Consider the following 17,896-nt stretch of genomic DNA (forward strand, 5'->3'; position numbering starts at 1 on the left):
ATCTGCTGCCGCTTAGTGGAAACAACCACGTGTGACATTCACAGACATTCCTTCACGAGCCGAGCCATGTGCATACATGTGTCATCAAGCAAAACGATACTCTCAGTCAGGACTTCACGCCATTAAGGCTTTAGAGTCAATTACAGTCGAAAGGCTACGCACCCAATATATTAATGCACTCTGCAGGCATTTACGATAAACATATTTATTTGTTAAAATCAGTAGCAATTGGGAAATTGTCATTAGGGAATATATTTCATTCCTGGGGGGTCATGTCACCCGAAAAGGCACAGAGATTCAACAGGATACATCGGCGCTTCTTCGCTGTACCATTAAAATCGTTAACATGTATCGCGTTGATAGCATCAGTGGTAAACAGCGCCGATTTTAAGTCACGTGTGGTTCCCTCTCGACGGCGGCGCGTCCGTTTGAAGCGCTGATTGGCTGAACCTTTCGGATACGACGCGACCTCTTCTCCGATTGGCCTTTCGTCCCTGTCAGTCACTGTTGTCGCCGCCCTCTGATAATGCAGCATGGGCGAAAATACCAGACCCAAGAGCTACAGCTGAGGAAGCGGACCCCTCTACTGTCATCGTTTTTGGACGATTGAACGAAAGGTGAGGGGACGGACGCCGTTTATACGTACGTAACATATCTTAGGATACATGTCCAGCAGGATGTAGTAAAAAAAAAGCAGGCTGGATGTGGCGTTTGGGGATTGTTAGCCACCTGGACGCTGAAATGCTAACCCACATTGCAACATTGAGGGAGGCTACAGGCTCTCGCCACGTTAAGTTAGCTTGCTGGCTAATTCGTTGCTGCTACTGTCACACGTAAAAAGACTGTTAACGAGACCACGGGCGACAGGAAATGGCTAATGATTGAACACAGAATGGTAGAGATGCATATCGATGTAATGACGACGTTTTATCTACAAACGTCAGACCGTGGAGGTCGACATAGCCGTTAGCTGTGGTCGATGTTAGCAACCTAGCATTTATGCTGTGAGTGGCCCTAAGAGTTGACTCCAGCTGGTGTACAGTGAGTCTACCCGGCTCGTGTGGTCGACATCGACGCTTATGAACCGGAGAACTGAAAAGCCGAGAAATCGAGTAGCTAACTGGAGTAGTTGTCTCATAATGGAGGGATTTTAGAAGTGACAACAAAAGCTATGCTGCCTTCAGGTGCTCCCCTTGAATTCAATATTTCGCAGTTTAGTCCACGAGTGCACACATGTGATTTGAGGTCCTTATTGGTTATCATCGCATATCATTAATATTCGCCTTCTGCTTGCTGTTGTTGTCATTTCAACACGAACTGGTCCAGCAGCTTTCTGTTCATTTGTATGCTTTCCGTCGGCAACACAGTTGCATTGATTAAATAATTAGCCAAATGAAAGTTGTAGCTTTTCTAAATTAAAACATTTCCACTCTCTATGTCTGTAGAAATTATGCATCTTATATTTTCGACATGTTTTTTCACAGTTCACTTTTGTTTATTTGTGTTTTTTTATGAGTCGAGATTACAATACTTTGGGCCATTGAAGTCACGTCCATCACTCTGTCATCCCTGTGAAAGTCATCAAGTTTCTCTATGATGATATCGATTAAGGCTTATAGTTAAAATTAGTATTAGGCCAGCAACTAACATAATTTTCACAATATATTAATGTGCAGATTATTTATTCATTATTATATTATTATTATAAAATAAATGAAAATGGATAAGAAAGCTTGCCACAATTTAAGAGACTAAGATGATATCTTCAAATGGCTCTGTGAAGACTACTTTGTTGATTCTTTTTTTTAAATGTATTGGTCCTAATGTGATGTGCTAGTGCATGATTACACTTATTCATATTACATGTATTATGCCTGGGATTATATTAGATGCATTTGTAAGTTAGAGAAAAACTAATTCAACTAATGTATCTAAGCATATGTGTGTGAGGAATATGAGGCGAGCAGATAAGTTATTCATAACCAGTGTATTTCATATGAAGATGTAAAAGTGAGACTTTTTTTCGTGTTAATATTGAGGCAATTGCATATTAAACACACACCAATTCTTAAAGTAGTAGAGATACCTGAATGAAAAACTCCTTAAAGGAGAAATATTAAGACTTATGAAGCTTTATCATAAAATGTATCCACCACCCTCTGGATGCACCTTGACATGTGGTCATTTGATGTTGCTATTTGATGTTGTTGTTGCAAAAATGCTTTAACCATCCACATAACATCTAAACAAGGCATCTCATGTTAATGTACTGTAGGAAAAGCTGGAGTTGACGGTTTTGCACTGCAAGAATGCTGTATCTATGCATGGATAATAGCACTTGCAGCCTTGGCTAATATGCATGCATTGATGTTACTACGGGTGAATATCACCTTACAGCATATAAACAATCATAACAATCCCTTTTAATGACAAGATTTTAGATTGCAAAGATAATCATTAGAAAGTGTGTGCTACAGACAAATAAAATTACTGATTATTGTGTCATTACTGTGGGAGATTAAAGCCACCCAGAACATCATTGGTACTCATCTACTGAGCATCAGTGATATTGGTGACAAGAGGTGCCCCTGGAGGGCCCGTAGGATATTAAAAGACAAAATCCACCCAGCTGCCGTCTGGCAGAGGATACAGAAGTATCAGGTGCCGTACCAGCAGTCTTCATAGCAGCTTCTTTTGTCAGGCTGTCACATTCACAAATTCATCCTCCACCCTTCAGTGTATAACATAATTATATATATATTTTTTGTGTTTGTGTAGGCGCATTTGCTTCATAAGAAAAAAACAAACATTGTGTTGTACAATGACAATAAATTGAGCAGTGGTAATAATCTGATCAAACACCTGTGTTGGGGTCTGCAATCTTGCAGTTGCATCACTGCAGTTAGCTGTATCCCTGTGGGCTGTGTCGTTTTTAGTTTTATCAGTACCAACGGCACGTGAAGGTCAGTGTGCCCTTGTGCATACAATGCATGTTCAGCCCTCCTTCCCTCTTCATGACATCACCGTTCACTGTGATGAGCACAGCTCTCATGGTGCTCCAATGCCTTTTGGTGTTTTTACTGTTGTACTGTAACGTCGACATGATATAATGCTTTCGCAGTGTTTGTTGTGTTTAGAGCACCGTGGCTGCGTCCTGAAATTGAGGCAATAGGTGACTGAATGATTTATTTACTCACTCCGTGGTCAGCATTGAACACATTTTCCTGGCTTGCTGCATTTTATAGGAAATAACACATCAGAAGTAATTCGCTGGGCTGACTCTTGCTGATGGTTGTTGTAATCTACACTGAAACGGTCCGTTTGGTGCACTCAGCTGCACTGTATTTAAAGGGACGGCAGACACCAAAGGAAACGTTTAAAAAAAAAAAAAAAATCATCCATTTTCTTCTCAAATATCACTGATAGTCGAGATGACAACATCTCTATGATATGTCGCTTTATTAAAGAAACCAATTGCCAGTTGGTGGTAGATAACAACAATAAAAACATTGATGAATTTGACCTGGCAGTTAATGGCAGCAACTGTTTACACCGCATGTGCTCTAACGCTCGTCCTCTCCCATCTCATGCACTCTCTGCCACCCTATGTTACCAACGTCTGCTGTCTTGCATAACTGTGGGGACAGCTGCCAAGACTCAGCTGGCTGCTCAGATGCACACAGCCCATATATCTCTTGTGGAGTCACGTCGGGATATGTGGCCTGGAGAGGGCGTTATTGGGCACTTCAAGTCCCAATATGGCGACCATGTAATAGAAAAAGAGAGTCTAGGGGCTTTTGAATAATAATATAATAATAAGATGAAATGAAGGATTACCCGAAGAAATGTGTCATTTTTGTAATTGTTTTGTGTAGCTCATATGGACCTAGTGAAATAACTGAACTCCATCCAATTTTCTCTGCAGTGATGTTCCAACGATGCCGATAGTGGATAAACTCAAAGAGGCATTAAAACCTGGTCGAAAGGAGACGGGTGATGAGGGTGACCTCAACAAACTGTTGGCCTCTTCTGCCAAGAAAGTCCTCTTGCAGAAGATCGAGTTTGAGCCTGCCAGCAAGGGTTTCTCCTATCAACTGGACAGCTTAAAGAACAAGTATGTGATCCTCAATCCCAGGAATGAGGGCGCTACAGGCCAGAAGGCCACAGAGCCTGCCCAAATAAAGAGGCACGGTAAGCTCCCAAATTTAGATTTAAACAAATTCTGTATTTTTGTCCCTTTGGTGCCCTAATTGGTGCCAATTTCTGTATTGCCGTTCTGATATTGTCTCACCACCTGACTGCAATCCCCCTTCAGTCTCAGAGAACATAGTCGGCAGCCAGAGCGATGGGATCCCCGCCCCACAGAAGATGCTCTTTCCAGGGAGCAAGCTCACCCTTAAATGGGAGCGTGTGTACAGGGTGGGAGCCGGTCTCCACAACCTAGGCAACACCTGCTTCCTCAACTCAACAGTGCAGTGTCTCACCTACACCCCGCCACTTGCTAACTACTTACTCTCAAAGGAGCACAGCCGTGCCTGTGAGTATTTACACTCCCATTCAATTATCTTCTTTTTTTTTTTAACACACTTGTATAGTTCAACCCCTCTTTGGTCATCCTATATGCAGACATATGTTGCTGAATGACGCTGTAGATTGCATAGCATTTAAGTACGTTTTTATTTCGCCATGATTCATGTTGTGGCATTTTGAATTCAGGCGGCAAAAGCATTGAGATGCCATGATTTAGCCTTCAAAATGTCACAATTTAATTTACTTACATTTGTTATGAGGGTCAACCTACTTGATAAAGGCTCCAACTGATTAAAAATACTTTTCAATTTGATTCGCCTTCATATACAAATATCATTTGAAATATTTGAATTTGAACAATGAAATGATAAAATAATTAGCATTTTGCTTGTGTTGTTTTTGAGAAGTATTTCTGTTAATACCATCAGCATTTACTCACAAGGTTCTTTTTACTTACTGTATGGAGGATCCACATCAAAGACCACTGTGATAACCATTGTATTGATAGGGTTTTAAATTATATTTTGTTTTGCCTTTTGATATGAACAAAAATGATTTTGTGAATGTCACTTCTGTCACCACCATTCCTGTAATTTTTTGTGAATTCTTTTTTTGTTTGTTTTCAGGTCACCAGTCAGGCTTTTGTATGATCTGTATAATGCAGAACCATATCATCCAAGCCTTTGCCAACACGGGCAATGCCATCAAGCCTGTCTCCTTCATCCGAGATCTGAAAAGTAAGACCACCAGCTTCCTTCAGCACTGTGTGATTTGTTTGGCTAGTTCCACTGAAGGTTGTGTCAGGAGTCACAGACGGCTGTTTTCTGGTTTAATACCGCCTGAAGCGCGATGACGCAAAACCCATGTGACACCAGCCAGTAACTGCAGTGCAAAAATGGAGCGGTGAGCCTGCAGGCTGTGAATGAACACCATGTAGAGAGCAGGGATGAGGTGTGAGTTGCACCTCGGACATGGTGAGGTACTGTGCTGTACTCTCACAGGAGCCCTCCCTCCCTCCACCCGTCACCTCCCCTACCTGCCTGCTACTTATGTGCTGCTGCAATCATGTCTCCTCCTCCTGCGCCTTTCTTTCTCTCCATCTCTCCCTCCCCCCTTCACCCCTCCCCGATGCCCTCTCTGTCTCCTTGTGACTGCGGGCTGAGAGGAGCAGCTTTAGCACACAAAAAAAAAAATATCCAGTCCATCTTTTCCCTCCGTTTCAACCAGGACTGAGACTGACTTTACATTCATCCAGCTGGTGGCCACCCCCGCAGTTGGAAATATCCCTCCACAGCTAGAACAATGCAAACGCATACAATGGAAATCCAACATCTGTGCCTCTTGCTCAGCACGCCCTCCCCAAAAAATACAAATACAGCGCAATGTCATCACACTCAAATCGAAAGAGCTTACTGCAGCGGATCCTGGAATAGCCCCCAGGGTCTCACGGCTGGGGCGCTCACATACAAAATAAAACCCCAATCACCCAATTGTATGCCCACAGAGTTCATGCCTTCAAGATGTAGTCTCCCCCCATCTCTGAAATGTGCCCTGAACAGGCCATTAGAAGCATGGTGTCTTAATCCCTCTTTCCCAGTCAGGGGTGAGTCATTGTTGTAAAAGCACAGGGAAGCTATGCTGGGAATGTGGCGATGACCACATCATTCTCCCAGCTCACACTTTCCCGTTGTTGCCATTAGCAAATTACAGGAGAGTAACTACGTTATCTCTAATGTGACACTTTTAGATGTGAGGTCAATCTGCTGCAGTCACTTAGTGGCAGCAACCTGCTTATCAGGTCTTTGAATTACATGTCTGAGGTGCATGAAGAACTAACCTCATAATAGCTGTTAAGTACTTTATGAGGTGTACTCGCACCTTAAGTAAAGCAAGTGAGTTAGCTAAAACATGAATACTCGTCATGAAGCTCTTAATTGATTTTAAATGTAATGCTCTCAGGTTTAGGAACATTTAAATGGCAGCATGCTAACATTAACTAACATGTTCTTTTGTCTCTCACAGAAATTGCCAGACATTTTCGTTTTGGAAGCCAGGAGGACGCCCATGAATTCTTGCGGTATACCATTGATGCAATGCAGAAAGCCTGTCTCAATGGCTACCCTAAGTAAGGCTTTGTTGTTTCTTAGTAGTGGTTGTTGTGGTCGTCTTGTGTTTGACAAAAGGTTAGATGGTCAGAGTTGCTATCGCGAGTGAAGGAATTCAAGATTCTCTGAATCTTGTTCACAAGTGAGGGTTAAAACGAGCGAGAGATGGACTGGCGGATTGGCGCAGGCGTACCAGATCAACCCACACCTACGGTCATGAGCTGTGGGTGGTTACTGAAGAAATGAGAGCGTGGATGGAAGCGGCCGAGATGAGCTTCCCCCTTAAGGTTGCTGAGCTTACCCGTAAAGATCGAGACATCTGGAGGGAGCTCCAAGCCACTTGAGGTGGTTTGGGCATCCGATCAAGATGCCTCAATTTGGAGGTTTTCCATGCACGTTCAGCTGGCACTAGACCCAGAACACACCAGAGAGATTACATATATCATCTGGCTCGGGAACACTTTGGGGTCCCCCAGGAGGGACGGGGCAATGTTGGACATCTGGACTACCTTGTTTAGCCTGCTGTTACTGCAGCTCAGTTCCCAGATAAGCAGCAGAAGATTAGTTAATGTGTGGTTTCATTTGAATGTTGTTTTGATGTTGTTTTTTTCGTTTTGTTCTTCCTGTCTGTAGGCTTGACAGGCAGACCCAGGCCACAACGCTGGTTCACCAGATCTTTGGAGGTTACCTCAGGTCAAGAGGTATTGACTTTTTTCACAAAAAGAACGGAGAAAAATAGTCACTTAGAGCTGTGCATATGTCATTAGTTGAACCTGTTGACAGAGCAAAATGAGATTAAATGTATCCATAAAATGTCTTAGAAGCACATTATATGTTGTGTAGACTAAATGAGTTGCAAATAAGGACAATTTAAATGCCTTTTGTATTTCTCATTTTGAGAGAAAAGTAGCACATCTCGTTTGTAAGATGCAACAATTTCATATTAGGCAGCAACTAAAATTGTAGGACATTTTCATCTGCAAGTCTGGTCGACAAACAAAGAAGTCAGATCTGAAATGTGAATATTGAGGTGGGTGCTCAATGTAAAGGTATTTCCCCTTGATGTCGGAGGCAGTTGGTTTGAGGTTCTTGATAGTCTTCTGTTTACAGGAAGTGGAACAGATGTGTTTGAAATATTCCTGTAATCACTGGTCACCCTGTTACATTTAAATGCCTCATTTGTTTTTTAATGTGTCTTTCAGTGAAATGCTCTATTTGTAAAAGTGTGTCGGACACGTATGACCCTTACCTTGACATCGCTGTGGAGATTCGGGTATGTTTCACAAGATCTTAATATTACTTTCATTTCCATGGAGATATTGTATAGTATTTTTAAATGTGCGTCAGCAACACCTGCGTCTCTGTTTTTGTCTTTCAGCAAGCAGCAAACATTGTGCGAGCCCTGGAACTGTTTGTTAAACCAGACGTATTAAGCGGGGAGAATGCCTACATGTGTGCTAAGTAAGTGCCATTCTGTCTGACAGCATTCAACATTTTTAAGTAAACCTGCAGGAAATTAAAAAATATATTTTTTGAGACATCCTTTTTGTATCTTTTTTTTCTCTCTCTCCAGGTGCAAAAAGAAAGTGCCAGCAACAAAGCGCTTCACAGTCCATCGAACATCTAACGTACTGACCCTTTCACTGAAGAGGTTCGCCAACTTCAGTGGAGGGAAAATAACAAAGGTTAATAAAGAATTCTTGCACTAGTGACTGTTTGGAAAGAGCTGCCTGCTTTCTCAGTGATCTCATCTCATCCTCTGTGTGTTCTCTCCAGGATGTTGGTTACCCAGAATTTCTGAACATCCGCCCCTACATGTCTCAGAGCTCAGGCGATCCTGTTATGTATGGCCTCTATGCTGTGCTGGTACATTCTGGCTACAGTTGTCATGCTGGCCACTACTACTGCTATGTCAAGGTAAGGTAAACCCCATTTTAAAATTATTACTCATGTAATAATCTGTGGAAAACACCTAGAGACGAAGGTCAGAAACATGACACTAATAAACAGTCAAATCAAATACAAATATATTCACAGAATAAAGTCAATTAGAAACTGCGGCTGCTGTTCAACACATATATTAATAAGATGACGACCTTGGTATAAAACGCATAGCAAAATATGACTTTAATGTCAAATGACTTATACCTGCATATTAACTATAACTTTAAATGATTTAACTGAGCCTGCATATTTATGATGCTGTTCTGTTTGTCTTTTTTATTTTTAAACCTATTTTTTTTAGTTCAAGTGTAAATAAATAATGTTAAGTTTGATCTCATCCCTGTCTCTTCTCAGGCAAGCAACGGACAATGGTACCAAATGAATGATTCAATGGTGCACTCTAGTAACATCAAAGTGGTCTTGAACCAGCAGGCTTACGTGCTTTTCTACCTGAGGTAAGACACGGTCGAGGGTTGCAAGAGATCAAACAAGGCGGCGTCTGGATTTGACTTAATTAAACTAGAGCCTTTTATTTGTGTATAAAGGATCCCTGAAAGCAAGAAGAATGCAGATGGACAGACCACCAAGCAGGCCATGTTGCACCCTGGGAAGAACAGTGCGTCGTCTGAACAGATAAAGAGGGCCAACCTGAACGGCCCTCTCTCCTCCCCGCAGGTCACAAAGGTATGAGACAAGATGATATTAAGCTCGCTGTTGGACTTAATATAAGCTGAAAGGACGTGCCCAGTGTTTAATACAAGTTACTACCTCTTTTCAGAAACTCGAGCCTGCACAGCTGCGTAAGATCCAGTCCATGGACGGTGGTTTGGGCCTGCCCGTTTCCAGGAACGGCGTGAGCTCTCAGACACAGCCCAGACTTTCAAACTGGACCACGTCCTCTAATGGCCCGCCGAAGCTGCCAGGTGGGCCCACGGTCATCGACGAGCCCTTCAAAAAGTTGAAGAAGCCGTCTCCCCAGAGCCAAGTGCAGTCCCGCAGCAGCACTCCGACCCCTTCCAACAATGGGGTCAGCAGGACGGAGGGGGAGAAAAAGCAAGGTGGCGAGGGCAGAGGCCTGTCAGCGTCTACCTCATTCAAGTCTTTGTCTGACTCTTCCTCTGCCGATACATCTGACTCAAAGGTACATCATGAAATCTATTTAATCTTAAAAAATGTGTGCAGAATGCTTACTAGCTATTTAGCAACTTTGGGGAATGAAAAAAAAACAAAAAAACAGAAGCCTAACCACAGCCTGTGCTTGCCTTTGTTTTGTCCAGGACTCCGTGGGTACTAAAAGTGCGCCAGTAGGAGAGACTCCCTCCACCCCTCGGAAAGGCTCTAATGGCCTGGCGTCTCCGGCCAAGAGCGTGGAGCGCTCTCAGAGCACGGAGGAGCAGAAGACGGCAAAAATCAAAACCCCGGCCCTCAACAACATCACGTCGGAAGCCACCAGCACCATGTCACCTCCACCTGCAAAGAAGCTGGCCCTGTCAGCCAAGAAGGTGAACTTCATTCCCATCTACAGCAGCAGCAGCAGCACCTCGTGTCTTAGTGAAAAGTCATGATACCTTGGTTTCCTGTTGCCTCGCTCTACACTGCTATCCCAAAATTTGACCATTGATTTCAATAAGTAGTTTTTATTAAGGCAAGTAAACTCTCCTTCTCTAGATAATTTACTGCTGTACGTTACGTGTCTTCTCCAGTGTTCTTGTCTAATCAACCACACGGTAGCACTTGTTTAGAGTTTGTCTTCTTTTCCTTCAGTTTGTTCTTTTTTTCTAACCATTTCTAATTCTTCTCTGCCATACCCTTTCCTCTTTGTTTTCCTCCCTCCATCTTTTCCTGCCATCCCGTTTAATCTTCCTCTTCCTTTATTTGATTCTCTTCCTTATTTTTTTTGTCACATTCATGGCTATTTTTTTAGACCACCAAGTTTTTATTTATGTCGATAACTGCAGGCTCGCAGCCGGAGACCGAGCAGCATTGATGCTCTGCCCCCTTTGCCACGCCAGCTGTCGAGTGACCCCGCGCATCAAAATCAACTTAACCCCCTCACCTTTTCCTCGCCTATTCACACTCACAGGTATGAACGCCACATAGGAAACGCACACAGAATACATGCGTCTCTCTCAAATGAAAAATTTGCCGAGTAATTCCAAATGCGTTCTCTTGTTCTCTCCCCAGAGCTGGTCCATTCCATTCACCTAAAGTCCAGTCATCGCCTTTTGCCCCCTCAAGTGGATCCTTCAAACAGCAGAGCCCTCAGAAACAGTCCCTTCTCTCCACACTGCAAAAACCAAACGCCAGCCTTTCTCTTAAAACCAACGGGCTTCACAGTGCCGGTCCAAAGAGCCCCAAGTCTTCCAACAACCTCAGCTCCTTGGTCCAAGAACCACAACTCGACAGCACTCCGGCTCAAAAGGTCAACCAAAAGAAGAAGAAAAAGAAGCGGCGGCATTCTGAGGTGGAGGGTGACGCCGAGCCAGCGACGTCCCCAGCTACAGTGACGCAGGCCGACCCCGCGGAATCTGCCAGCGAGAAGAAGCGGAAGAAGAAGAAGAAAAAGAGAAAGAAGGAGCATGACGGTGGAGAGAAAGTTGAGGAGCGGGAGTGTGTCCCGTCTCACCTGGACACGCCAAACCAGGACGAGGATTGGTGTCAGGGTGGCATATGGAGTCTAACGTCCCAGCCAGATACAGAACAGTCCAAGCAAAAGCCTCAGTCAGCTGCAGCAACCCCAACGCGTTGCGAGTCGAGTCAGGAAGAACAGGGAAGGGAGTCTCTAAATTTGTTGAAGAAGAAGAAGAAGAAGAAGAAAAAGAAGATGCAGCTGATAGAGGCTCTGCAGGACACGACTTGCTCTGCACCAGAGAGGTGGGTTTAAGTTAGGATTCTTTAAGTTATGTAGGTGTGTTTCTGTTTCCTATTATTCTTCAGTTAATGTTGAGCTTATGATTTGGAAGAAGAGAGGCATGAAGTTGTCTATAACAGCCAGTTGTCGTCTAGAAACTCCCACAAAATGTGCTAAACTTGATTTTCCCCCCGACAGCACGTCTGAGACGAAGGCCGCAGTTGTTCAGAATGATACAGGAGATTTGATAAAGTTGAAAAAAAAATTAAAGGTGAAAAAGAAGAGGCTAAAAGAAGAGGTCCGACTGTGGGAGGAGAGCAGGCGATGCTCCGACGGCCACAGCAGTGAGCCCGAAGTAGCGGCACCCCCTTCTACAAAGAATGCCACGGAGAACGGCAAAATAAGTAAACAAAGCACAGGTATGCACACACTGTACACACACAAAATAATACACATGCATTCATACGATGCAGACTGCAGTAAGCAACGTGCAATCTTGTTTCCATGCCAACAGAGGACGTACAATGCAGCTCTGTATTGATTTAGAGCCGCTTGTCTCAAATCGCTTTACATCCTCGTTTGCGTGACCAGTCATTTCACAATTATGCTAAGAGAGCATGATTCACCACCTTTTAAGAGAGCCACATTGAATCACTTTGTTTGTTTTTAAAAAAAATATATTTATATATATATAAAATTCAGCCACGGTGGTGATGTGGGACAGCAAAGTGAAGGATGGCTACAAGCGCAGCCAGGCACCAGCGGCTGATGGACAGGAGTTAGGAGGAGACGGCCCAACCTGTGCTGCTCCTGCAGCCTGGGACGGGAAAAAGACGAGCGTGGTGGTCGAAGAGCTACTCAGGAACGCCACAGATAAGGCCTACGGAGCCAACGGTGAGACACGGCGTGCAAATCTGATCCTTTGAAAGGCAATGCCATAAAATATAGTTTTTTATATGCATTCATGTTTTGATTGTCTTCTCTAGTCCTCAGCTGGGATGGAGAGGTCTCTGCTATTAGTAGAGATGCTGCTGAAGACGTCCGCAACGCGGCGTGTGACACTGTGATCGATGAGTGGGATGAAGACTTTGACAGGGGAAAGGTGAGGTGGGGGGGAAATAAAGATGTGTCAAATCATTCTTCAGGTCCGCTACTCTTAAGGCCCTTTGTCGCTGTTCCTCGTCTTAAACTTCTGTTTTTGCACAAACAGGTGAAGAAAATGAAAAACTATAAGAGAGAGAAATGGAGAAGTGGCAGCAGCATCTTCCAGAAGATCCAGGACAGGCGGAGCAAGTGGTCTGTAACACCTGGAGGGAAGAGAGTGTTCGGAGTCCGTCGCTGAGATTGCTGTTGAGGCAGGAAATCGAGACAACAATACTGTATGCCAAACTTCTGCACCTTTTTCTCACTCTTCTTTTTTTTATTTCTGTCTCGTTGAGACCCAAACTCCTTAATTAGACTACATTGACATTCTTACAGCCACTTCTGTCTAAATTTTAAACAAACATGAAATGTTGTCTTCGGGTTTCAGTATTCCCCTTCCAATCTAAACACCACAGCAAGTGGCTCAAGCTCATCTATGCATGCAGAATTGAACAGAAAGCCCCGACGCCTCCATGTCAAATGAATAACTATGTTGGAATCCATTTACTGTCCCAACAATCTGGAGCTGCTATGAAATTAAGAAGAGTTAACCATGTGTGAGATGTGTAGACTAAGAGTGAGAAAATATACCTGCAATACTTTCTGTCTTGTATTGGAAACCGTACACAAAGTCAGAGCATACTTTTGCAGACATAAGGGCTCAGTTAGTTGGATATTTAAAAAAAAAAAATGCTTTTTTTTTTTTTTTTTTTTTAAACCATATCCTGAAATTATTCTATACCAAATTACAAAGATCCAAAAGTCTTTATTCATTAGAATGTATATTTTAGATTTCTGTATGATCTTTCTATTTTATACCTTTATCCGCCAACATTTTATTTTTGCTGCCGTGTCTGTGCCACGTGGCTTGTTTTTAAGGACCATGATTTGCCTGCATATTGTTGGTAAAATGAAGCTTTAAAATTGCCACTACTTTCTAAATATGCATGTCTAAAATTGGGTAAAAATGTACCTAGGTTAATTTTGTTTTTAGTTTTGCTATATTTTGGTTATGTACCCTTTTTTTTTTGCTCCTCAACAAATAGAAAATCAGATTTAAGGTGGATACATTTTAGATCACAAAAGAATGCTCTGCCAATTTGTATCTACGGTTTAACTGTTTTGTGGAAGCGTGTACGTTGACGAACAACATATCGGGACGTTCTGAGTTTCTCTCCGTTTACCTGGATGTCATTGTTTTTCGGACAACATTTGCAGAGTAGAAGTTGCGGTTGTGTGGGGAGGGACTCGGACGGGAGCGGCCGTTTCTACTGTGCAGCTATTTAACTACGTAGCCCATCTCATCAGTCTGGCGTTGAGAAGTTGTCCGTGTGGAGATTTGACCTTTTCACGAACTGTTCTTCACCAATGTACTGAAAATAAAGGAGTTACATTTTATACTTCAGGCACTGTTTAAGGACCGGACTGCCACATTGCCCCCCCACCTCCCCCCACCCCCGTATCTTATATCTCTATGCAATTTTCTGATGCTCGTGCAGGTCACCTAGAAACTGGGCTTAGACTCAGGAACCCAGACATCCTGAATCCCATCTTCATCTCTGATCCCCCGTTTCATATCGGAGCAGTCCCTCTCCCGGGACCACCATTTTTGCATCCTGTACATCCTGTAGAAACCGTTTTATACAAAAGTATTTCAGGTGTGGACACCATGGGATCATCTTGCACCAGTCTGGGCACAGATGTGTAGAGAAATTAACGTTCTAACAACATGCTTTGCAAGCGTAGAAGCCTGTACAGTCCATCTTGTGCCCGTTTCCCCTCCCAACGCTGTAAAGATTTGCCCGTGCATTTCTTTTCTTTCTAGCGATGTTGCCTTCAATTGGCCATTTAAAAAAAAGTATAGGATTTAATGTTATAAATGTATAATTTAAAGAAGAAAAGACAGATCTTTAATGTGCTACTAATACTCTGATCAATTGATGGATGTTAACTTGGGAATTAATCTGCAAATGTGTTAGATCATTTGTGTGTAAGAGAGTTGTCCGTCTTCATGCAAGGCCTTTCCCCATGTCACTGTAGTGTGTACAGTACAAGAGGAGACCAGGACCGTCTCAGTTCCTTAGGACGGGTTTGTCGTGGGACGTGACTCTCAAAACTGACACAGGAACATTTCCCAGTGCGAGTGGATGGTCCACACGTTTGCATCGATGGCTCTATATTTTGCATCACTTTTTCTGACCAGGGACGAGACCTTTCATAATGAAGGTGGCTCTTACCACACTATAGTTAACTATAAAGGTGCAATAAAGTTGTGACTTTTGTGAGCCGATGGTGTATTTTTCTGTCTTCACGTAGTTATGATGGCACAGAAAGAGGGGTAATTTAATATTTTACAGCATAGCAGTGTTGGTGCAATCACATTTGTTCATTTATACCAGAGGGTGGGTGCTGCTTCTGCAACAAGGCTGTAGGTCAGGACAGCATTATCAGCTGTTACCTTGTGCTCGCGTACATGAACATGCATTAAAAGTACTGTCAACAAAGCAAGGAGAAACTCGAATAACAAGGCACACAGAGGGAAAGTGTCTTACGTCTCTGCTCAGGTAGACATTTCTCCACTTTACATCTTTACATTGGCCTGCTATAGTAATATTCTGACTATCTTATATTGCTCCTTTAAAAGGTTGTTTACAGCTAGCTTCTTCTGCCCTCAAGTGGGCAGAAAAGAATGTTCTTGATCTAAAGAGCAACTGTAGAAATGTGCTGCCCCTTTTTAAATTATTTTTATTTAATTTATTTAAGGACTTTATTGATTTGTATTTTTGATACTTTATTTGTTGAAAACAAAAATGGTGTGCTTATAACATCAATGTCTTTTTTTTTCATAGGCCTCATTGTATGCAGAATTTTGAATTGTCTTATAAGCAATAGCTCTACATAGTAATTGCATAAATTATCATCCCAAATGTGTGTTTTTTGACAAGAGGAAATTATACCAAAAAATAAGGTTAACTACGTACATACAAAACGTGAAACGTACAAAACTAATGCGAATGCACGTAACGAGAAGTGTTCAGCGAAGTTGTTTGTTCGAGAAGTTGGAGCGTGACATCACACCGGGGATGGGCGGGGCTAACGTGCACCGGCTCCTCTGGATGCATATCAGCAGCCAGCCAACAGCGGCACGCGCACATTTGGAAAGGCACCTGGGGCGGGGTTGGGGACAAACAAACCTGGCAACAAGCGGGAAAAGTGCCACCTCCGAGGGCAGCGGTGCGTGTTCCGGGACGCTGCCGTCAAGTTAGAAACCCGGGGAGGGGGAGCGAAAGGAGGGGACCGGCGAAAAAGAAAGGGGAGACGGCATCCGGATCGCTGCGGGCGCTTGGTGAGAGACGTCCCCGGGTTGTGACGCCTGCAGCCGCAGCAGCATCAGGACCACGAGGATGCAGGAGGAGAATCACGGTTGGTCTTACTGTTGACAGTTCCAGTGTATGTTTGTGTTGGTCATGCTACTGATGTCTACTGCTGCCAGCCCGGCTGCCTGGTAGGACTGTGAGAATGACAGCATGGCTGACTGTGCACTTGTTTCATCTCCTAAAGTCGTAAACGGGACTCGGTACTCGTGTTGATTAAACAGGGAAAGGAAGCATCCTCTGGTTTTTATAAGCCATCCTAAAAACAGGGCCCCCTCTTTATTGTTCACTGCCAAAGGGATATTCAAAATGATCGGTATGATGAATTATTAAGCATCACATTGCAGCTATGACAGTGACACTGGAAAATGAAAAGTTCCTTTTCTTACTGGAATTAGGATGCAAACTGGTTTATTTATACCATGCTGGCATAGAGGCTCTTCAGATGACACAGTTTTACTAAATGCCTTCTTATTAAACTGCCCCCCCCCCCCGATCCCAAACCATAAAACCATCCTTACAAGAAGTTGAGAGACCTGACATCATATATGATGATCTCAGGCCTTGATGAGTCGGCTCATGGCTCAGCTTTAGGCTATGATAGAGGCTCCATCTCAATTATTTAGCAGTTTAGTTTTTCTGAGCTTAATGCATCTCAAAATAGAACCACCAGCATTGGCCTCATTGCAAAACGGATGCTCTTCTAGAGAGAAGGGAGGGCCCGTTCCCCACATACAACAGATTATTATGGTTTTTTTTAAACAAGTTCAAATCTATCCAATTAAAAGCCCTACTTATGTTTCGTATGTTTTGTCTATTGCATTTACCTTCCCTCATCAGTACTTTCCTATTTGCAATTCAGTCGAAGGATCGGGCACCAATTATGTGATCTGCTAAAGTGTGAGGCAAAAGGGAAGGGACATACCGAAGCTTCAGAGTGCATTCAAGTAACACTTATCACTGTCCCTTACACCTCCTTAGTCACATCAGCGGCTTGTGGATCTGCATGAGTAAGTATAAGTCATATCAACTCTTCTGTCCCTGAGCACCGTGACTGTGCAGCAGAGAGAGAGAGAGAGAGAGGATAGAAATAATCCATCTGCTGTCAAGACTTAGCTGTGTTTCCTTTCCTTCTTCCTTGTTATTAATGCACTTTTTGCAGCGTTCCCGAGGATAAAACTAGTATATTACTGTGTCATATGTAGCGTCCCCTTCTTAAATGTATGACAGGATTTACCGTGCTGTGTTTTTGCACTCCTGTTCCTGTGAAACCAGCTATCTTGGATTTCATTGGCCGCCGCTCCGTTTCAAGACTTCAAAGGCTTTAAGCTGCACGTAGTCAAAATTACATTTTGACATCTTTTTTTCTTTTCTTTTCGTGCCTACCTTCAGCTGTCAGTGCAGCTCAGTTTTCCTTTGCATAATCACTTTGATGCACACAAAGGAAACGGTGTGAGTGCTTATAGGCGTGGTGCACCATAACGGCAGGTACGTGTGGTTGCTGTGGTTATCGCTGAGTTTGACATATTGCTATCTACCGGCCTGTAATGTGTTGTTTTTCTACTGTCTACTGTTACTCTCTATCCATGGGATCAGACAGGTTTGCTCCAGCACTGAGCTCCTCTCTCATTCAAAGCATAAAAAAAAGAAGGTCAAAGCAGCCAAGGCTAAATCTCAGTGGACAAATGCAGACACATCATGTTTGTTAAAAAAAAAAAAAAAAAAGTTTGACATGAAAATCAAAAGTCTTTCTGCTTACTTGTCTACCTGTCTAGAAGTCATCTCTGTTTTCCATCAATAACTGCGCACCAATCACAAAGAGGTGTGCAGATAAAGAGAAGCACACAAAGGGAGGATATACAAGCTTTCATGTACTGAAAAATGGTGCTGGATGATGTAACTGTCCATCCACACTGAGCGCGTTGGACTTCATTCTGGTGACTATTCAG

The 17,896-nt window shown here is 43.2% G+C and overlaps 2 protein-coding genes across 2 annotated transcripts in view; both read left to right on the forward strand.

Moving 5' to 3' along the window:
- The first annotated feature begins 505 nt into the window (after positions 1 to 505).
- On the forward strand, positions 506 to 14,858 carry usp36 (ubiquitin specific peptidase 36). The gene is made up of 20 exons (XM_084037887.1): positions 506 to 617; positions 3,926 to 4,191; positions 4,316 to 4,537; positions 5,157 to 5,267; positions 6,553 to 6,655; positions 7,269 to 7,336; positions 7,838 to 7,908; positions 8,014 to 8,096; positions 8,209 to 8,320; positions 8,412 to 8,552; positions 8,934 to 9,034; positions 9,125 to 9,263; positions 9,358 to 9,720; positions 9,857 to 10,081; positions 10,538 to 10,662; positions 10,764 to 11,453; positions 11,629 to 11,849; positions 12,133 to 12,324; positions 12,417 to 12,532; positions 12,641 to 14,858. The coding sequence occupies exons 2-20, from the start codon at positions 3,939 to 3,941 to the stop codon at positions 12,770 to 12,772; spliced, it is 3,468 nt and encodes a 1,155-aa protein (XP_083894013.1). The 5' UTR covers positions 506 to 617; positions 3,926 to 3,938; the 3' UTR covers positions 12,773 to 14,858.
- Positions 14,859 to 15,923: 1,065 nt separating this feature from the next.
- The window catches only part of cyth1a (cytohesin 1a), a 43,716-nt gene continuing 41,743 nt past the window's right edge, over positions 15,924 to 17,896 (forward strand). Inside the window, exon 1 of the mRNA XM_084036606.1 lies at positions 15,924 to 15,996. Coding sequence (XP_083892732.1) covers positions 15,978 to 15,996 — 19 coding nt within the window. The 5' untranslated portion in view covers positions 15,924 to 15,977. The remainder of the gene's footprint in view (positions 15,997 to 17,896) is intronic.

This window comes from Eutrigla gurnardus (genome assembly GCF_963514095.1).
Source record: "Eutrigla gurnardus genome assembly, chromosome: 20".
In the NCBI taxonomy this organism is placed as follows: Eukaryota; Metazoa; Chordata; class Actinopteri; order Perciformes; family Triglidae; genus Eutrigla; species Eutrigla gurnardus.